Here is a 22953-nt window from a genome sequence, read left to right on the forward strand (position 1 = left end):
CTGACTAATGGAGAGCTCCTATAAGCTCACACTACAAGGAGGTTGCTTCTGAGTCGGATGTCAAAGATTCTCAGCTGTCCACCAGCACTTCACCACAGTGCAAATCTTTGAAATTGAGACGTGATGTACAGTATGCAGTGTGAGTCTACAACAATTGATTTGGCAACAAGGATGGGATTTGCATTGTGGATGGGTGGAGTGTGGAGGTGACGTTGTGCAGAACAAGTGTGGGCTGATAGAGGGAGAACTCAGCTGATGTCACCAGGATGCGCTCCACTTGCAGCATTCACTGGTGGTCTCTCGACAGCTGACTAATGGAGTTCCCCTATTAGCTTATGCTTCAAGGAGACCACTTCTGAGCTAGGAGTCACGAGATCGAGGCTAACCACCGGCAGCTCACCAAAGTGTAAATCTTCGAAACTAAGATGTGATGCATTTTGGGTCAACAGCAGTTGGTGACGAGGATGGGATTTGCACTGTGGATGGCTGGAGTGTGAGAGGTGTGGGCTGATGGAGGGAGAACACAGCTGATGTCACCAGGATGCGCTCCACTCGGGGTGTTATCACGCGGCCTCTGTGCAGCTGACTAATTATGTTATTATGTATAACAGAAACATGTAAATACATTAACATCAATATAAAAACAGTCAGAAAGGTGAGGTGTCCATGGCCATACTGACCCAGATTTAGTTCACGTCCTTCATGTAGATGTGTTTTGAAACAGCCACCAACGCACAGGCCCTGTGTTGCAATTGGCAGAGTACAAGCGTGTGTCTTGGCACATTTCTCTTATAATATTTTTTTTTCTTTTTCTTGTGCCTGAAAGAGTAGAATGTCATCACCTGATCTGCACGATAAATGTACCCCTCGTGTCACTGTAGACCACCCCAGTGCAAGGCTTAGTGACTTCCACATTTTTCCCTGTGTGATGGATGGCCGGCAGCTCAACTCGGCTGACACACCCAGGACACTAGATGGTGACTTCCCTGCAACATAGTGGGGCCCCGGCTTCCCACAGGGCACTATGGGATATGGAGTTCGGCTTCACAGCCCTGCTGAATACCGTGGGTGCCACCAGGTGACGCTGCAGGGAGACACGGGGATTTCTGTTTCCCATATAGCCCGGCAGTACTCCCAAGTCATGGGGACGGAAAGGACAGAAGTACTTTCGGACTGAAGAACAATATAACTCTCCATCTGACTATATAAAGGACCGGTGGAGACCCAGCAAGCGAGCTGGACTTGGGAGGGAGAGTGACAGAGCTTGCTGGGAGGAGAGGAGGAAAAGTATTGTGTTAATTAGTGTGTGTATTGTGGATGTGGTGCTTTGGAGGCTCTATAGAGCAGAAAAAGATTAAAAATCTCTGCGTCCAGAGTATCTGTCTGTTGGGTTTCATGGGGTAACAGCAACCCCAAGTGTCCACACCTGACATAAACGTTGCTAGCTGCTGCATTGTGAACAGTGCTTAAGAGGAAGACGTCTTTCTTATCCTTCCACTTGACCGCAATCATTTTGCCTTGCAGCCTTACTGATAATAATAATAATACATTTTATTTATATAGCGCCTTTCCCATACGGTGAAGCTTCATGCAACCGACTTCACCAGGCATATCACAGCGGTTCATTCGTGTGGGGTGAGTTCACATTGTTATCACTATCGCTTGATTCAACTAGTGCTTCAGTTTCAGTTTGTTCTAAAACTGGCTTTACAGCTTTTCAGTTCCACCCCATTGTCTGATTCGGTTGAAGGCTCCGCCCCACTCATAAATATTGATGAGTTATCATAGAGTGGACCATAACAGTCAATCCCAAGTTATACTCAGGGTTAATCGTCTTTACATCAAACTTTACAAAGGCATGAATTAACACCAAGGGAGTCAGTAACTTGAATGGAGGTGAGCAGCTCGTTCCACCAGCTAGGAACTCAGAATGAAAAGAGTCTGTTTACATTATATAGAGGCGGCATCACCAGATGCCATTCTTTAGCAGGTCTGTGTGGGTGAGAAGGAGCACAGGACGTCACCAGTGTCTCCATATATGCAGCATGTGGGTGCAGACCATTGACATGCCTCAAGAATTTGAACTTATTGTGTGCTGTTACTGGGGGCCTGGGCAGTGACTAGAGAAGAGGGGTGACATGAGTCTGTCTCGGCTGGTTGTCACCAGACATGCCTCTCCATTTTGAATCATCTGCAGTGGCTCAGTAGCACATGTAGGCACACCAGCTAGTAAGTAGTTGCAGTAGTCAAGACGTAATGAGACCAAAGCTGGGACTACAAGTTGTGCTGCATACTCCATCAGATACGGCCTGATGTTGTGGACGGTATACAGAGTGAATCGGCTTGAATGAGAGGCAGTGATGGTGTGGTCATTGAAGGATAGCTGGTAATCGATCACCACCCCACAGATGGGGTGCTGAATACACAGACAAGCTGGGACAATGGGGAGGTCCGTCTCCACCAAGTTCAGCTGGAGTTGGTGCTGTGATTCCAACGAGACATGCGGAGATTCTTGCGTCATCATCTGAAGGGAACAGCAGACACTCATGCAGCAGTCTGATGTTTTTCAGGAATTCTTTAGTTTATTTTTGAGGTTTTACATCCCCTATAATTTTTTTTTAATTTAATTTTGTTATTTTGTTTCCCTGCAATGCCATCTTGGACTTTCATGGGTGCTGCCATTTTGTCTATCTTCCCAGTTGCCCTAACCCTAACGATCCTTAGGATATCCCTGTTCATGTCTGATTCACCCTTGACCCCTCTTTCTCATCAGGACACATGGGTGACCACCTTACATCCAGTGCCCCCAGTTGTCTATGGTCCTGAATTGAAATAAGCAGGTTCACCAAATACAGAAGATGGATGAGTGCAGGTTGAATATTAACACACACACCTCTCACGTGGTGTGTATGTAAGGAATTCCCTTACCCAACCAACTGGGTGAAGGAGCCCACGAAGAGGATACTGACCTGCGCGACCACCGCCTCAGTACTGCCAAATTTTTTGAAAAAGAGAAAATCGGCTCTCAGGTACATCAGGCAGCTTGTCCTGGCATAGTCGACTGTTCTCTTCGAGCGAAGTACAGGAGCTTCCTTTCAGCATAAAAAGAAATAAGTGATCAATAGAGTGTTAGACATGTTCAACCTGTGAAATATCCAACCACATAAAAATATACGTCGGGTCCCCCTACCTGTTGCACGTATCGTTGTAATTTCTCGTTTCCGCAGAAGTGTGATGTTCCAGTCTCCAGCTGGGAGTGGTCTGGAAAAAAATGTGAACGCTTTGCTTCAAAACAGGGTCATTGACAAAAGGGACATACATTTATTGTCTTAATATACCATATTTACTTGTGTACCACGCGCCCTTCTGTAAGACGCGTATCATAATTTTTACAAAGAAAATCACGAAAAAAATTTTCCCCGTGTACGACGCGCATTGTGATTGTATAGGAAGAGTTTAGGGCACGTTTTCCGTGAAATGCCCTTCTGTCTTTGTTGCATGACGAAAGAGCGAGTGAGCGAGCAAGAGAAAGAGAGAGAGAGCGCGCATGAGCGAGAGAGAAAGAGAGAGCGCACACGAACGAGCAAGAGAGAGAGAGCGCACGTGAGTGAACGAGAGAGAGAGAGAACGCGAGCGAACAAGCAAGAGAAAGAGAGAGAGAGCGCGCACGAGCGAGAGAGAGAGCGAGTGAGAGGGAGCCCAAGCAGAAGAAGTAAACATTACAGAAAAAAATTTCTCGTGTATGACGCGCACCTGATTTTCTAATGCTAATTTTTTGGAAAAATGTGCATGTGGTCTTTTGGTCTTATATAAGATGGGGGAATCCCAAAAATCAGGAGAATTTTTTTCTGGAGGCATGAGGGGCATTAGTTCTGACGCATACCAGCTAGGTGCGTGTACTAGACTGCCCTCCGCATCATCTGGCCAAGCGGCATCCTTGAAATGCTGAAGCTATTATGTGATGAAGAGTGGAGTAAACGACCCGAATTGTGGCGATCAGGCGAGTGGCTTTTGCATCACGACAACACACCCAGCCCTCACAGCATTGAGTGTGTGGAAGTTTCTCACGTAAAATGGGATGACAATGGTTTCCCACAATCCCCCCCACTCCCTGGACTTTGCATCCTGTGATTTTTTTTCTTATTTACAAGAATAAAGAGGGACCTTGCGGTGGTCTGGCGCCCTGCCCGAGGTTTGTTTCTTGCCTTGCGCCCTGTGTTGGCTGGGATTGGCTCCAGCAGACCCCCGTGACCCTGTAGTTAGGATATAGCGGGTTGGATAATGGATGGATGGATGAAGAGGGACCTTAAAGGAAAGCTTTTTCAGAATGTAGAGGAGGTCGAGAAGCAAACAACGGAGGCACTGAAGGCTATCACTTTGCAAGAGTTTCAGAACAGCTTTGAACAATGGAAAAAGAAGAGGGAACAAGTGTATTGCGTCTCAGGGAGAGTATTTTGCGGGTGATGAAATTTTGGATATGTTCTGAGAAATATACCTTTTTTTTTTAAAAAAAAAATCTCATTCTTTTTGGGTCCCCACCTAGTATACAGTAGTGGACAAAAGTTTTGGCAGTGACACAAATGTTGTGTTTTGCAAAATATGCTGCTTCAGTTTTTGTGGTGGCAATTCCCATTGTTTTTATATTATTGTGCAGAGTGATCAGATGCATCCATCCATCTATCCATTATCCAACCCGCTGAATCCGAACCCGCTGAATACATATAATAATAATACATTTTATTTATACAAGGCGCCTTTCTGGGAACTCAAGGACACCGAACAAACAATAAATAAATAAAAAGACACATTATAAACAACATAAAACATCAGAAAATATAAAAATTAAAACCAAACAAAGCCACTGTAATCATGAAGAAAAAGCCATTTTAACTACAGTAATCCCTCCTCCTTCACGGGGGTTGCGTTCCAGAGCCACCCGCGAAATAAGAAAATCCACGAAGTAGAAACCATATGTTTATATGGTTATTTTTATATTGTCATGCTTGGGTCACAGATTTGCAAAGAAACACAGGAGGTTGTAGAGAGACAGGAACGTTATTCAAACACTGCAAACAAACATTTGTCTCTTTTTCAAAAGTTTAAACTGTGCTCCATGACAAGACAGAGATGACAGTTCCGTCTCACAATTAAAAGAATGCAAACATATCTTCCTCTTCAAAGGAGTGCGCGTCAGGAGCAGAGTCTGTCAGAAAGACAGAGGAAAGCAAACAAATCAATTGGGCTGTTTGGCTTTTAAGTATGCGAAGCACCGCCGGTACAAAGCTGTTGAAGGCGGCAGCTCACACCCCCTCCGTCAGGAGCAGGGAGAGAGAGAGAGAGAGAGAGAGAGAGAGAGAGAGAGAGAGACAAACAAAAATCAATACGTGCCCTTCGAGCTTTTAAGTATGCGAAGCACCGTGCAGCATGTTGCTTCAGGAAGCAGCTGCACAGAAGATAGCAACGTGAAGATAATCTTTCAGCATTTTTAGATGAGCGTCTGTATCGTCTAGGTGTGCGAACAGCCCCCGTGCTCACACCCCCTACGTCAAGATCAGAGAAAGTCAGTGCAAGAGAGAGAGAGAAAAGTACGTTGGGTAGCTTCTCAGCCATCTGCCAAAAGCGTCCCTTGTATGAAATCAACTGGGCAAACCAACTGAGGAAGCATGTACCAGAAATTAAAAGACCCATTGTCCTCAGAAATCCGCGAAGCAGCGAAAAATCTGCGATATATATTTAAATATGCTTACATATAAAATCCGCGATAGAGTGAAGCCGCGAAAGGCGAAGCGCGATATAGCGAGGGATCACTGTAGATGTGTTTTAAGTTTACATTTGAAGGATGAAAATGATTTGATATTTCTAAGCTCAGTAGGTAATGAATTCCAGAGCTTGGGAGCAGAACGGCCGAATGCTCCGCTTCCCATGGTGGTTAGACAGGCGAGAGGAACGGTCAGATGGATGGAGGAAGAGGATCTAAGGCTACGGGAGGGAATGGCAAAATGAAGATGGTCGGGCAGACATGGAGGGACGAGGTTATGAAAGGCCTTAAATGTTAATAGCCATCCATCCATCCATTTTCCAACCCGCTGAATCCGAACACAGGGTCACGGGGGTCTGCTGGAGCCAATCCCAGCCAACACAGGGCACAAGGCAGGAACCAATCCTGGGCAGGGTGCCAACCCACCGCAGATGTTAATAGCAGAATTTTAAAATCAATTCGAAACTTAATTGGGAGCCAATGAAGCTGCTGCAGGACCGGAGTAATATGGTGAATAGATGAGGTTCGAGTAATGATGCGAGCTGCAGAATTCTGGACTAGCTGAAGCTTATGGAGAGATTTATTAGAGAAACCAAAGAGGAGTGAATTGCAATAGTTGAGACAAGAAGTAACAAGACTGTAAGCAAGAATGGCAGTGGTATGGGGAGTGAGGGAGGGACGGATTCGATTAATATTACATAGGTGGAAGTAAGCAGACCGGGTGATGTTATTAATATGGGATTGGAAAGATAGAGAACTGTCGAGGATGACACCCTGAGGTGAAGGGGAAACAAAGGAGTTCTCAATAACAAGAGAAAGATTATCGGCTTTGGATAATGATGGTTTTGTACCAATGCAGAGAACCTCAGTTTTGTCACTGTTTAATTTAAGAAAATTCGAAGAAAACCAGGATTTCATTTCAGCAATGCAATCAATAAGCGAAGATGGTGGAAAGGAAGAGGTGGGTTTACTAGCAAGGTAGAGCTGGGTGTCATCAGCATAACAGTGAAAATGAATGTTATATTTACAAAAGATATTGCCAATGGGAAGAAGGTAAATAATAAAAGGAAGAGACCCCAGGACAGAGCCCACCTGAAGTAACAGCGGTGGGTTGGGATGTGAAAGTTTTAAGCTGAATGAACTTCATTGCAAAGAGCTTTATTAACATAAAAAGTTCACTTTATCACAAAAACCCATTTTCACTTATGTCGGCCCTGGCACAAAATGATCAGCTGAAAGTGTCCAGCGAGCGCCAGGACCGTCTCCTCCTGAGGGGTCAGTTACAGAATGGTGTTGCCACCAGTGCCGCACTTGCTCGGTATTGGCAGCAGGTGGGTGTGCAGTGAGGTGAAGACTTTTGGACAATGGCCTTGTGTCAAGAAGGGCAGCAAAGAAGCCCCTCATTTCCAAGAAAACATCAAAGATAGACTGAAATTCTGCAGGAAATACAAGGATTGAACAGCAGAAGACTGGGGCAAAGTTCTTTTTTCGGATGAATCCTCCTTCCGACTGTTTGGGGCATCTGGAAAACTGATTGTCCGGAGAAGGAAAACGTGAACGCTACCCCGAGTCCTGTATCACTGTGCCAACCATGACGCCTCCAGAGACAATCCATGTGTGCGGTTGCTTCTCATCCAAGGGAGTGGGGCCACTCACAATTCTGCCCAAGAACCCTGCCATACATATGGTATCAAAACATCCTCCTAGATCAACTTCTCCCAACAATCCAGGCTCAATTGGGTGATGATCTGTGTATTTTCCAGCATAATGGAGCACAGCACCATGTCACACGGCAAAAGTGATAACGAAGTGGCTCGGAGATCAGACCACTGAAAGTTTGGACCCGTGGCCAGGAAACTCCCCAGATCTTAACCGGTGGTCAGGTCACAAAAAGCGGATAGACAAGCAGGAACGCACAAATGGTGATCAACTCCCAGCACTAAAAAGGCAAGAATGGACCACAATCGGTGAGGATTTGGCCCAGAAGCGGATATCCAGCATGCCTGAGCGAATTGTAGAAGTTATGAAGAAGAAGTGCCAGCACTGTAAATATTGACTCTTCACATACATTTGATGTATTTGCCAAAAAAGAAACTTATGAAATGTTTATAAGTGTTCTTCAGTATACCATAGAAACATGTGGAAAAAATAATCTGAAAATGCTGAGGCAGCAAAGTTTGCAAAACACAACATTTGTGTCACCGCCAACACTTTTGGCCACCACTGTAGGTGTCCGGTTGGGGAGCCCTTTGACATTTGCTACCGAGTATGAAATGGCAGGGATGAGGATCAGCACCTCTAAATGTGAGATCTTGGTGTTGCTCTCTCCAGGTGAGGTGGGAATAACTGCCCATAGTGGAGGAGTCTAAGTATCTCGGGATCTTGTTCACAAGTGATGGAAGAAAAAAACGTGAGATCGACCAGCAGATGGGAATGGCAGCAGCTGATCCGCAGATGCTCTACTGGCCCATCTTGGTGATGAATCAAAAGACAAAACTCTCCATTTACCAGTCAATCTACATCCTTGTCCTCGCCTGAGGACATAAGTTGTGGGTAATGGTTGAAAGAAGGCGATCGCGATTGCAAGCAAAAGATATCAGTTTTCTTCAGGGCTGACACTCGCCTGTAGGGTGAGAAGCTCAGATGATTCGGGAGAGCCTCAGAGTAGAGTCGCTGCTCCTTTGAATTAAGAGGAGCCAGTTTAGGTGATTTGGGCATTTCGTAAGGATGACCCCTATGTGGTTCCCCCTAGAGCTGCTCTGGGCACATCCCAGTGGGTCGAGACTCCACGATGTCCTCGGCGGGATATATCTCTTGGCTGGATTGGGAATACCTTGTAATTCCCCAAGAGGAGCTGGGATCTGTCGCTGGGTGAAGGAAAGTCTGGGCTGATCTGCTTGGCCGGCTGCCTCCATGACCCTCACAAGGCTAAGCAGTTTTGGTAGATGAGATGAAGAGACAATAAATGTATTAACATTTTGAACACGACAGTGTATTCATAATATGAAATATATATTAATCAACAATTATCAACATCGGAGCCTAAACACGGCGGTATGAGCAGCACAGACATCACGGAGGGTGTAATAAATGCACACATGCAGCAAAGCAGAGACCCTCAAACATGATAACCCACCACGCGTGGAGTTCCCTCAGTGTCTGCTCGGTATAACTTGTATAGGATTGTCTGTGCCCGCGTCATCTACAAACCTGGCACTGGTGACATCATCTCACTCTGCTTGGCACCTGCTTTACTAGCACAAGGCCAGTCCTGTCACCGTCGATGTGTGATTCTTCACTGAGATATCAGAACAAGAAGCCGAGTCATTTCCATTTCTGCTCTTTCTAATACCTACAGTATACTGCCATTTTATTTAATCTGCAACTTTTCAGTTGCCTGTTTTGGTTTTATTTTAATCCCTTAATCTTGCTGAGTTATCACATCCTTTCCGTAATAAATTGCAGGTTTCACTATCTTATCATTAGTACAATAATAATGTCGAGGTGCTTATTGCTCATGATATAATTGCAAGGTCATACTGGAATATCCTGTTGAATTTCCAAAGCTGGGTGGCACGGTGGCGCAGTGGGTAGCGCTGCTGCCTCGCAGTTAGGAGACCTGGGTTCACTTCCCGGGTCCTCCCTGCGTGGAGTTTGCATGTTCTCCCTGTGTCTGCGTGGGTTTCCTCCCACAGTCCAAAGACATGCAGGTTAGTTGCACTGGCAATCCTAAATTGTCTCTAGTGTGGGTGTGTGGGCTGGCGCCCTGCCCAGGGATTTGTTCCTGCCTTGCACCCCATGCTGGCTGGGATCGGCTCCAGCAGACCACCGTGACCCTGTGTTAGGATATAGTGGGTTGGATAATGGATGGATGGATTTCCAAAGTCATAATGAGATATCCTACTATTCCTATTGTAATTCCACAGTAGTATAATAACAATACTGTTATGTGTTCTGATATAAATATATGGTGTGCATACATTTCTATGGGCGGCACGGTGGCGCAGTGGGTAGCACTGCTGCCTCGCAGTTGGGAGATCTGGGGACCTGTGTTCGATTCCCGGGTCCTCCCTGCGTGGAGTTTGCATATTCTCCCCGTGTCTGCGTGGGTTTCCTCCGGGCGCTCCGGTTTCCTCCCACAGTCCAAAGACATGCAGGTTAGGTGGATTGGCGATTCTAAATTGTCCCTAGTGTGTGCTTGGTGTGTGGGTGTGTTTGTGTGTGTCCTGCGGTGGGTTGGCACTCTGCCCGGGATTGGTTCCTGCCTTGTGCCCTGTGTTGGCTGGGATTGGCTCCAGCAGACCCCCGTGACCCTGTGTTCGGATTCAGCAGGTTGGAAACTGGATGGATGGATGGATACATTTCTATACTTGTATATGTACTTTGCATTGAGCAAGGGAAAGGCGCTATAGAAATAAAATGTATTATTATTATTATAGCTTGCTTGCAGGAGTAATTTATTTGTGCAAATCCGTTCGAGTTTTCTACCTCTTGCCACGTGTTGGAGCGCACCCTTGGCTCCGCTTAACTAGCGATTCCTGTTTGCTCAGCAGACATCTTCATCTAGAGATTGATAAGGAGTAACGTTTGACGAGAGAGATCAGAGCTACGTGTGTTTTCGAGGGTCCCTGCTCATTGGCCATGTGCTGTTCTCGCCACATGGGGGACGCTCTCCCGTCAGAGGTGAACACGATCAGATATACAGTGGCAGCGTTTAACATGGGAGCGTACCTGCCTTCCGCTTGGCCAGAATTACATTTTTTTTTATTATTGATTTTTAAAGTTTGTGTTGTTTCACTACTATGTGGGCGGAGCCATGGGGGACAGCTGGTATTAAATATAGAGAGAGGTTAGGAACACGCACTGATACAGCGCCTTGCTGCACCCACCACATGACAAATCAACTCAAGATCCCAGATTAGAACCCGAGTGTAGCCATGCAATGGTGACACCTCAGCACCACACCAGTTCAAATGGAGAGGAACACTGGGAGGTTTTTTATGGTGGCTGGAGTGCCAGATTTCTCCCTGTAGGTTGGAGGGCCTACATGCAGGTGTGGATGCAGATTAACGTCATACCCAGGATAAATATATATATATTGTGGTGGACAGCCGGGTCCCATGCCCAGCCGGGACACCCCTTCAACATACAGTCGACCCTTGATATACGACCGGCCTGGCATGCGAACAACTTGATTTACGACCAAAATTTTTGTTTTGATTTACGACCAACATCTTGCATTACGACCTGAATGCAGTCACGTGTATCCGCTTGTGCGATTGGAAACAAACAGCTGAGAGCATTCGTAAGTGTCAGTCGGAGATACATGTGTTTGTGGACGTAATTTCGGTCAGTGCAGTCATTTATATAATTTTTTTCGATAATTGCTAAGGAAGGAAGAGAAGGTAATGAAGGTAAAGAAAGCGATCACAATCAAAACGAAGAAGGAAATTGTGCGGAAATATGAGAGTGGTGTTTGTGTGACCGATCTCGCTAATATGTACAGCATGTCGAAATCCACCATCTCGACAATTTTACAAAGAAAAGATTTGTATAAGGAGGCTCCTTCCAAACAATAACCACCTTCCATTTCATTCTCCTCCTGCTCCTCCCTTCCTGCAGCCCAAAGATGTCAAATTAAATGGTGAGTACAGTATGAAATTGTTGTTTCTGGTAGGCTAGGCACTTTTTATAACTTTTTGGTTAGTACATTAGAAAAATTATTGGTGTTTTTGGTAAATTAGATAGATAGATAGATAGATAGATAGATAGATGTGAAAGGCACTATATGATAGATAGATAGATAGATAGATAGATAGATAGATAGATAGATAGATAGATAGATAGATAGAAAGGCACTATATTATAGATAGATAGATAGATAGATAGATAGATAGATAGATAGATAGATAGATAGATAGATAGATAGATAGATAGATAGATAGATAGATAGAGTGAAAGGCATTATATTATAGATAGATAGAGTGAAAGGCACTATATTATAGATAGATAGATAGATAGATAGATAGATAGATAGATAGATAGATAGATAGATAGATAGATAGATAGATAGATAGATAGATAGATAGATAGAAAGGCACTATATTATAGATAGATAGATAGATAGATAGATAGATAGATAGATAGATAGATAGATAGATAGATAGATAGATAGATAGATAGATAGATAGATAGATAGATAGATAGATGTGAAAGGCACTATATGATAGATAGATAGATAGATAGATAGATAGATAGATAGATAGATAGATAGATAGATAGATAGATAGATAGATAGATAGATAGATAGATAGATAGATAGAAAGGCACTATATTATAGATAGATAGATAGATAGATAGATAGATAGATAGATAGATAGATAGATAGATAGATAGATAGATAGATAGATAGATAGATAGATAGAGTGAAAGGCATTATATTATAGATAGAGTGAAAGGCACTATATTATAGATAGATAGATAGATAGATAGATAGATAGATAGATAGATAGATAGATAGATAGATAGATAGAAAGGCACTATATTATAGATAGATAGATAGATAGATAGATAGATAGATAGATAGATAGATAGATAGATAGATAGATGTGAAAGGCACTATATGATAGATAGATAGATAGATAGATAGATAGATAGATAGATAGATAGATAGATAGACAGATAGATAGAAAGGCACTATATTATAGATAGATAGATAGATAGATAGATAGATAGATAGATAGATAGATAGATAGATAGATAGATAGATAGATAGATAGATAGATAGATAGAGTGAAAGGCATTATATTATAGATAGATAGAGTGAAAGGCACTATATTATAGATAGATAGATAGATAGATAGATAGATAGATAGATAGATAGATAGATAGATAGATAGATAGATAGATAGATAGATAGATAGATAGATAGATAGATAGAGAGTGAAAGGCACTATATTATAGATAGATAGATAGATAGATAGATAGATAGATAGATAGATAGATAGATAGATAGATAGATAGATAGATAGATAGATAGATAGATAGATGTGAAAGGCACTATATGATAGATAGATAGATAGATAGATAGATAGATAGATAGATAGATAGATAGATAGATAGATAGATAGATAGATAGATAGATAGATAGATAGATAGATAGAAGAGAAAGGCACTATATTATAGATAGATAGATAGATAGATAGATAGATAGATAGATAGATAGATAGATAGATAGATAGATAGATAGATAGATAGATAGATAGATAGATAGATAGATAGATACTTTATTAATCCCAAGGGGAAATTCCCATACTCCAGCAGCAACATAATGATAAAGAAAATATTAAATTAAAGAGTGATAACAATGCAGGTATACAGACAGACAATAACTTTGTATAATTTTAACGTTTACCCCCCCGGGTGGAATTGAAGAGTCGCAGAGTGTGGGGGAGGAACGATCTCCTCAGTCTGTCAGTGGATTATACATCCCTTTTTTATTATGAAAAGGTTAAGTAAGTGTTGCAGTGGGAGGTTCAGAATGCAGTATGCGTATTTCCATTATTTCTTATGGGAAAAATAGTCTTGACTTACAACCAACTTGAGTTACAACCAGCCCTCGAACGAATTGAGTTCGTAAGTCAAGGGTCCACTGTATATTCTGGGGGAGCAACCATAGGCTGCTCAATACCTCCCCTGGGATGCTAGGTGGCAGCCTCTCTGGCTGACAATGGTGCCTCAGTTTCCCGCAGGACTTCATGGGAGATGGAGTTCTCCACAGCCCTGTTGGGATCTGGGGTGGCCGCCAGGGGACGCTGCATGGGTCCCTGAGCCCAGTTGGACGAGTCTTCAGCCCCACTTGGAAGTGCAACTGGAAAGGTGATCAAGCACTTCCGGGTGGGCGATAGAGGGGGCTAGCAACCACCACTCAGTGGCCAGAGTTGGGAGGAGGAGGACGAAGTTACTGTAGATGGGAGGAGTGGTGGTGGTGCCAGAAGGGAGTGTTTTGTGTTGATGGATTGTGCTTTTTGGGACTGTGTTGTGCATGTGGGGTTCACGGGGAAGACATGACCCACAGGAGAAGAAAAATAGATATTTGTTTTCTTTTTACACGTGCCTCGGTGTCAGTCTGTGCTGGGTCGGGTGCAATATAGTGCCTTGTTACAATATAAATATTTAATATTTATTAAGAGTAAACTGAAATTCAAGGATCCTCATCTCACTTTTTGATCCACGAGGACACAGCTACCAAGGCCATTAAGCTCATTCTGGGTGTGCCATTTATTATTTTCGCTAGGGTCAGATCCTAAAGTTTTCATGCCAGGATGAAAAAAATAAATAAATAATCCAAGTAAGTCAGACACGGAGGCACCAGTTTATCAAGCAGAAGAGAGCGTTAGCCATAAAGCCCTTCATTAGGAGCATGGGTTTCTTTTTTACCTTCTCTCACACTGAGGTAACCTGACTGTCTTTATCAGGGACACGTGTGGTTTATTGGCTTGGCATCCCTTCAAGTGCTCCGTATCAAAGTCCTTCAGACATTTCAGGAAATGATTACTGATCTGTCACAGCGGGCAGGGGAACACAAAATACTTGACCTGCTTTCGAAGAAAACAAAACCCTGTGGTTACATGAGCAATTTACTTGGCCTTCTTAATAACCTTACAAATGAAGCTTGTTGAAGAAGATCTGAAGAAAGAGGAGACGGGCTTGGGTCAACCGCCCTCCCCTCGTTTGTTAGCGACACAGAGCAGCCACCTGCCTTCTTTTCAGGACGTACATAACGCAGAGTGCGTCTGAATGCACTTTAATAATAACCCGGTTACTCACAGTTTCTAAAATGGCATGTTAACGGTGAGAGAAGCTGGGCCGTATATACTCGCGTTTAAGTTCTCCCAGGGATAAGTCAAGGCTTGATTTTACCGTATAATTTCTGGTATTTATTAATTTCGGTCGTATAAGTCGAATGTGGAAAACTCACGCTATTGGTCAAAAAGATTATGATATGCTAATGCCCACCTGAGAGAGTAACCACCATGTATTGTGCCCACGTCACCACATGGTAATACCCGAACTTTTCCGAAGTGACGTTTGCACTGTTTTGTGTTTTTTGTATCTCACACCCTCGTACACCTTTATTGTAAGAGCAACCCTTATCTACAATGGAGCGTTCGATCAGAACCTGGTTATAAATTAAACGTCGTTGAAGTGGCGAAAGAAATTGGTAACTGTGCTGCTGCAACAAAATTCGATGTGTCTGAGAAACTGATGTGAGATTGGAGGAGGTGAGAAGATGTAAAAAATAAATAAATAAATATAGTTAGGTCCATAAATATTTGGACAGAGACAACTTTTTTCTAATTTTGGTTCTGTACATTACCACAATGAATTTGAAATGAAACAACTCAGATGCAGTTGAAGTGCAGACTTTCAGCTTTAATTCAGTGGGGTGAACAAAACGATTGCATAAAAATGTGAGGCAACTAAAGCATTTTATTAACACAATCCCTTCATTTCAGGGGCTCAAAAGTAATTGGACAAATTAAATAACTGGAAATAAAATGTTCATTTCTAATACTTGATTGAAAACCCTTTGCTGGCAATGACAGCCTGAAGTCTTGAACTCATGGACATCACCAGATGCTGGGCCAAGGATACATTCAATGCAATTGCACTACAGTAATCCCTTGCTACTTCGCGGTTCACTTTTCGCGGATTCACGACTTAGCGGATTTTATATGTAAGCATATCTAAATACAGTAATCCCTCGCTATATCGCGCTTCGCCTTTCGCGGCTTCACTCTATCGCGGATTTTATATGTAAGCATATTTAAATATATATCGCGGATTTTTTGCTGGTTCGCGGATTTCTGAGGACAATGGGTCTTTTAATTTCTGGTACATGCTTGCTCAGTTGGTTTGCCCAGTTGATTTCATACAAGGGACGTTATTGGCAGATGGCTGAGAAGCTACCCAACTTACTTTTCTCTCTCTCTCTCTCTCTTGCGCTGACTTTCTCTGATCCTGACGTAGGGGGTGTGAGCAGGGGGGCTGTTTGCACACCTAGACGATACGGACGCTCGTCTAAAAATGCTGAAAGATTATCTTCACTTTGCTCCCTTCTGTGCAGCTGCTTCGTGAAGCAACATGCTGCACGGTGCTTCGCATACTTAAAAGCTCGAAGGGCACGTATTGATTTCTCTCTCTCTCTCTCTCTCTCTCTCTCTCTCTCTCTGCTCCTGACGGAGGGGGTGTGAGCTGCTGCCTTCAACAGCTTTGTGCCGCGGTACTTCGCATACTTAAAAGCCAAACAGCCCTATTGATTTGTATGCTTTCTCTCCCTTTCTGACATTCTGTGCTCCTGACGCGCACTCCTTTGAAGAGGAAGATATGTTTGCATTCTTTTAATTGTGAGACGGAACTGTCATCTCTGTCTTGTCATGGAGCACAGTTTAAACTTTTGAAAAAGAGACAAATGTTTGTTTGCAGTGTTTGAATAAAGTTCCTGTCTCTCTACAACTTCCTGTGTTTCTGTGCAAATCTGTGACCCAAGCATGACAATATAAAAATAACCATATAAACATATGGTTTCTACTTCGCGGATTTTCACCTTTCGCGGGGGGTTCTGGAACGCAACCCCCGCGATGGAGGAGGGATTACTGTATATAACGCGGATTTTTCGCTGCTTCGCGGGTTTCTGCGGACAATGGGTCTTTTTACTTCTGGTACTTGCTTCCTAAGTTGGTTTGCCCAGTTGATTTCATACAAGAGATGCTATTGGCGGATGGCTGAGAAGCTACCCAATCAGAGCATGCAGTTAAGTTCCTGTGTGCTGCTGATTGGCTCAGTGATGGAGCGCTGCATTAACCAGGAAGTCTCATCTCACTCATTCAGCATTAACGTGCTACTGCTTCAGGGGCCGTGTCCAAGAACCAACAGAAGATGCAAATGATTGCAGAAAAGGTAAAAGTTTTGGATATGTTGAAGGAAGGGAACAGCTACACCGCTGCAGGACACCATCACAGCATCAACGAGTCCACGATTCTTTTTATTTAAAAAGGAGGAAAAGCATATAAGATCTATGGTCGCAGTGTCCTTTAACCAGGGCGCAAAACGAGTTGCAAGTGGACGTGATAAGGCAGTAGTCTGGATGGAATCTGCTTTAGGAATCTTTGCAACAAGGTCGACGACGTCATGACCGCCTACAAGCTGCTACGTGTACTTCGCTATACAGTAAGTGTAAACTTATCTACTGATTTCATGTTGCTTAGCAGTTGTCCCTGTTATTAACAGAGTAAATGGTGGGTTGTAAACAATACAGGGAGGGTTTAAAAACGTCCAAATACACGTTAAATAATTAAATAAATATAGTGTCCCTACTTACGTGGAAATTCAGTTATCGCGGTCGGCCTTGGAACCTATCTCCCGCGATAAGAGAGGGATTACTGTACTAAGTGCACAACAAATCGCAACTCCTGCCTTTTTTCTTCCGACTATGGCCAATTGCCCCATGCCATTTCACAAAATAGTCGGCCAAATCCCGAAATCGAAGAAAAGATCGGAAATTGGCTGGTCAATTTACAGCAAAATTGGCCATTTCCTGATTTGGCTGGACACTTCCCGCTTTGGCTGATTTCGGGTTTTGGCCGTAAAATATATATAATATATATTATATATCTCTCTATTAAAAAAATCTAAAGAATCTAATCTAAAAAAATCAAAATAAAAAAATCCTGGGATGAGAGGTGATTTTCTCAGAGAAACACTTTCATGTGCCTTGAGAGGAGACTTTGTGTCACGAGATTTAACCACACCTGGGGCCGGAAATAAAAGACAAAGAGTAGATGACAAAGCAGAACGTCATAAAGAATTCAGAAACATTGGCGCGATAACATGCAGAGCAGGTTACAGATAATGGAAGTAGAAAAATTCAAAAGTCTCAATAAAATGATAATAAAGATTGCATTAGTGCAAACAAATGGAAATTATTATTGGGTGAAATAACGGAACAGCGAAAAGAGATTGCATATATTGTTCAGATTTAAACTTTAAGTCGGAGACTTGTAGATCGTCTAATTCGTGTTGCCATCAGGGAAAAGTAGTGTTTGTTACCAATGAAGAGGCGTATCTGCAAAAATTTAAAGATTTGTTGTTCGGTGAAAGTGGAATCCACATACTGGAGCGGCAGAGACGAGAAGTGGCCGGCGCGTAGCACAGGCTTTGGGGGTTGGTGAGTGAAGCGAGCAGGAGGCAAAGCCCCCTAGTATATATGTATATACAGTATATATAAAGAATCAGAAGCCCCCCTGCGGCTCCGCCCACATAGTAGTGAAACAGGACAAACTTGACAAATCAATAAAAAAATGTAAAAAAATATAATTCTATCCAAACGGAAAGTATTTACACTCTCGTGTCAAACGTTGCCACTGTATATCTGATCGTGTTCTGCTCTGACGGAGAGCGTCCCCCGCATGGGGAGAAAAGCACATGGCTGTGATATCTCTGGCAATCAGCAGTTGTCTCCTCTAAAACACACGTAGCTCTGATCTCTCTCTGAAGAACATCAAACGTTACTCCTTAACAACCTCTAGATGATGATGTCTGTTGAACAAACAGGAATCGCTAGCTAAGCAGAAGCAACACATGGCGAGAGGCAGAGTGACTCGAATTGAGGCTGGTGCGTGAGTGAGGAGGACCCCGTCCCCTTCATCTCAGTCCTCAGCCTCTCTTTCAATGTTGTGCAAATAAATCAGTACCGCAAGTGAACTCTGATTCTTAGCGCGACGAGAGAAGAAAATTATAGAAAAAAAACGATCTAAATCTGTGAAGTAGTTCTCTCGTGAAAAGCGGACAGACATACAGACAGGCAGACGGACAGATGTTGGATTTTATATATATGTATATCGATGTATATACAAGTATATTGCGCATGGGAAAGGCGCTATATAAATAAAATGTATTATTATTATTATTATTATTATTATTATTATTATTATTATTATTATTATTATTATACAAACATAAAGAGAAAGAAAGAGAGATAGAGAGTCACATATGGGTGTCTGGGGGTCACCGCTGAAGCTCAAACCACATATGCAATACCCCGTCACGCCAAGAGGGGCTTTAGTCACTTACTATGTCATCTCTTTTTTTTCCACCTGCAGTTCCCAGAAGACACCCACATAGGGCAGAGCAAATAAACCCACTCCATACCTTGGAAGCCCCAGTTCTTCTGGTCCGGATGAAAGAAAGTTGAAATGGCGTCACTCACTTTGAGAAAGCAACCCCTGCATGTTGCAGCTCCCTGAATTTGACTCGCTCAAAGTGGACAACTGTGCTGTGGTCAGACGGATCAAAATTTGTTATTCTTTTTTAGAAATCATTGATGCTGAGTCCTCCGGGCTAAAGAACAGAGGGAGCATACGGCTTCTCATCAGCACACGGTACAAAAGCCAGCAGCCGTAATGGTATGGGGGTGTGTTAGTGCTCAAGGCATGCGTAGCTTCCACATCTGCTTAGGCGCCATTAATGCTGAATGATACAGACAGGTTTGGGAGTGACATACATTACCATCCAGGCAACGTCTCTTTCAAAGAAGGCCTTGCTTATCTGTACAGATACCTATTATATAGTGCCTTTCAAATCTATCTAACTAAATTTACATTTATTTATTTGCCATCACTTTTATCCAAAGAGACTTACAACTTTTTTGAGATACAATTGGTTACATTTCATTTTCCAATTGGAGTAGGGCAGGTAAAGTGACTTGTTTAGGGTCACACAGTGTCAGTGGTGGGATCTGAGCCCACAGCCTCTGGGTTAGGGGTCTAAAGCCTTAACCATTGCACCACTCTATCTATCTATCTGTTATATAGTGCCTTTCAAATCTATCTATCTATCTATTATATAGTGCCTTTCAAATCTATCTATCTATCTATTATATAGTGCCTTTCAAATCTGTCTATCTATCTATCCATTATATAGTGCCTTTCAAATCTATCTATCTATCTATCTAGCTATCTAAATGTGCTATAGAAATAAATGTTGTTGTTGTTGTTGTATCTATCTATCTGTTATATAGTAACTTTCATATTTATCTATTATAAAGAGCCTTTCATATCTATATATTATATAGTGCTTTCCATATCTATCTATCTATCATCTAATTATTATATAGTGCCTTTCAAATCTATCTGTGTGTTATTTATTTTGTCTTTTTTCTCTTTCTTCATTATGTAAAGCACTTTGAGTTACATCATTTGTATGAAATTGTGCTATATAAATAAATGTTGTTGTTGTTGTTAGATAGATAGATAGATGTGAAAGGTACCATCTATCTATCTGTTATATAGTGCCTTTCAAATCTATCTATCTATCTATCTATCTATCTATCTATCTATCTATCTATCTATCTATCTATCATATAGTGCCTTTCAAATCTATCTATCTATCTATTATATAGTGGCTTTCAAATCTATCTATCTATCTATCTGTTATATAGTGCCTTTCAAATCTATCTATCTATCTATCTGTTATATAGTGCCTTTCAAATCTATCTATTTATCTATCTATCTATAATAAAATTTGTCTGTAGTAATAACAACAACAACATGGCCTGCCATACATCAGAGACTCTAAATGTAGAGACCCCCATTGTTGACGTTTGCAGACTTTAACAAGTCAAGGCGGCTTTACGTTTTTACTTTTCCTGCGTTGAAAGGCCCTGAACACGTTGCACCGTCTGCCATGTGCCAACTCCCATACTGGGACAGCTGCAGGACTTGGATTCCTGGCTGCATGCCTGGCAGCTGCTCAAGTCAGAGGGAAACACAACGTGATTGTCTGATTGTCTGTGTTTCAGCTACTGGATCATACACTGCAGCGGTGGGAAAAAAAAATGGTGCTGACTTGCAGCGCAGCTGAGCCGTTCAGCTGTCCTCCGGCCATGTCAGCCTGACAACGTGTAAAGCTCCCTGTGCGACGATGAGCACTCGGAGTGAAATGGGAAATCCTGCCCAGACGAGTTAACCCCTTCTGTGTGTAGTGTGCATATCCAACTCTGACACAACAGGACCGCTCTGAAATGAACAACAAGGTTATTTATTTCTTTAGCACGTTTTCATACAAGTGGTGTAGTTCAAAGTGCATTACAAGATTAAAATAGAAAAAATTATAAAAAAATAAAGTAGAAAAATAAGATTAGGCAATACTAAATAACAAAGAATAAAGTAAGGTCCGATGTCTGGTAGAAAAGAAAAAACAAAAAAAAACTGCAGACGGCCTGGCCTCCCATCAAAGCTTTGTGCCTATCTTGTGCCCGATGCTGCCAGGGTGTAAGAGCCTGACTGGTTTAAAAATAAATAAATAAAACAAAGAAAGGTGGACGGAGATTTAGCAGGTGCTTCCTGATCAGTCCTGGTGGTAATTAAAACCATAGACATAGAATTACTAGACATCGTCAACGTCGCCGCCATATTGCGAGTGGCACTGCTGTGGAGTGAAGTAATGGATAAAGATGCCTCACGCATGTGCTGCTTGGTATTGTACAAACCACTGTACGCTCCAAACCAGATCACAGGGATTACATTTCATAGATAAAGATGAACAATTGTTTTGGTTATATTTGGCCATTAGAAAATCCCATTTTATAATCTTAACTTTAGCTACGCCAGGCTAAGATAACGAAGCTATACATTTATGTGCTTAAGTGAGCCTCAAAAACGACGTTTTGGCTAAACGTATTTAGTCACTAACTATGTAGATTGTTGTTAACTGTTAACATTTCTCAAACTTTGAAAGTTTCCCAAAGAAATCCACCTCAGGAAGCAGTGGGAGGTAGCCCTTAGACAGGATTTTGAGAAAGTTGTCCTGTGATGTGTGCCCTGCTAGTTTGGTAGCAGATGCTGTACCGGCATCATATGATCAAAGCTACCACTCGCTCACATTAAAAAACAAAGGAGGTTTGATGAGTCCTTCTGAGGGTCCAGTCAAGGTGGTCAAAGTAGCTGAGCGTGTTATCCGACAGTCGACATTAGGACAAGCTGTCAGTGTATCGTTGATCAATCAGTTTGTTCAGGCTCAGATTTGTTCAGATGATGTGTTTTTTCTCAAGGAGCACATCGAGGAACCCCAGTTTGAAATTGACAACCATCATTTTATGCTCATGTCTTTAGTTGTCTTCCACAAACTAAGGCTGCACCATATTGCCGGACTGAATACTCCTCAAATTACAGGGTGGCAACACACAGAAAAAGCTATGTAAGACAGTTCTGTTTCATGGATTTTAGATCCTATCCTGTATATATTAAAGTAACCACATTGTGTGTGTGTGTGTGTGAGATTGAGAGAGGAATGAGTGAAATGTTTTCAGAAATTAAGCCAATCTGTATACAATAAAATTGTTTATTCTTGTCATTGAGTATCATTTCACTGTTAAAAGAAAGACAAACAAAGATAACTGGCAGTAACAGTGCAAAATTCACAATTGGTATGCCAGTTTGAAAAGATAAGTTTTGAGGGTAGTTTTAAAATGTGTTATTGAATCGAGCTGACGGATATGAGAGGGAAGAGAATTCCCGAGTTGAGGAGCACAATGAGTGACGCTCGAGCTCCCATAGAACTGAGTCTGATGTGCGGTACAGAAAGTCGAGCTGCAGATGAGGATCTGAGTGAGCGAGAGGAGTGTCAGTCTGGAGGAGATCAGTGAGGTTGTGGAGAGCTTTAAACGTTAAGAGCGGTATTTAGTATTGTAATCGGTAGTGAACAGGGAGCCAGTGAAGTCGAGAGAGAAAAAGGTGAAATATGTTCAGTGGATTTAGAACAGCAGGTTATTATCCTGGCAGCAGAATTTTGAAGAAGTTGTAAGCGATGAATATGTTTTTGTGGGATGCCAGATAGAATAGCATTACAGTAATCTATACGTGAGGTGACTCGGCATTAACCAATACTTCAGTACTGTGCTGCATAAGAACAGGACAAAGTCTAGAAATGTTTCGGAGATGGAAGAAGGCAGTCCGAGAAATGTTACTTATATGGGAGGAATTATTTAATAATAATAATTATTATTATTATTTAATAATTGTCATTATTAGTGTATAAATGGATATTGTAAAAGACCAGGCCCCAGGCACAGACAGACAGACACCGTATGTCTTAAAACACAAACGTTTTATTTTCTTCACCTGTGGGCGCACGTC

At 42.4% G+C, this 22953-nt stretch overlaps 1 protein-coding gene across 3 annotated transcripts in view; it reads right to left on the bottom strand.

The window, feature by feature from the left end:
- si:ch1073-396h14.1 (disintegrin and metalloproteinase domain-containing protein 10) overlaps positions 1-22953 on the bottom strand; it is a 121249-nt gene that overhangs the window by 69203 nt on the left and 29093 nt on the right. For all 3 annotated transcript variants that reach the window (XM_028816524.2, XM_051935272.1, XM_051935271.1), the window contains 2 exons: positions 3191-3261; positions 2970-3092 (listed from right to left, as the gene is read on the bottom strand). In XM_028816524.2, coding sequence (XP_028672357.1) covers positions 2970-3092; positions 3191-3261 — 194 coding nt within the window. The remainder of the gene's footprint in view (positions 1-2969; positions 3093-3190; positions 3262-22953) is intronic.

This window comes from Erpetoichthys calabaricus, chromosome 12 (assembly GCF_900747795.2).
Source record: "Erpetoichthys calabaricus chromosome 12, fErpCal1.3, whole genome shotgun sequence".
NCBI lineage: Eukaryota > Metazoa > Chordata > Cladistia > Polypteriformes > Polypteridae > Erpetoichthys > Erpetoichthys calabaricus.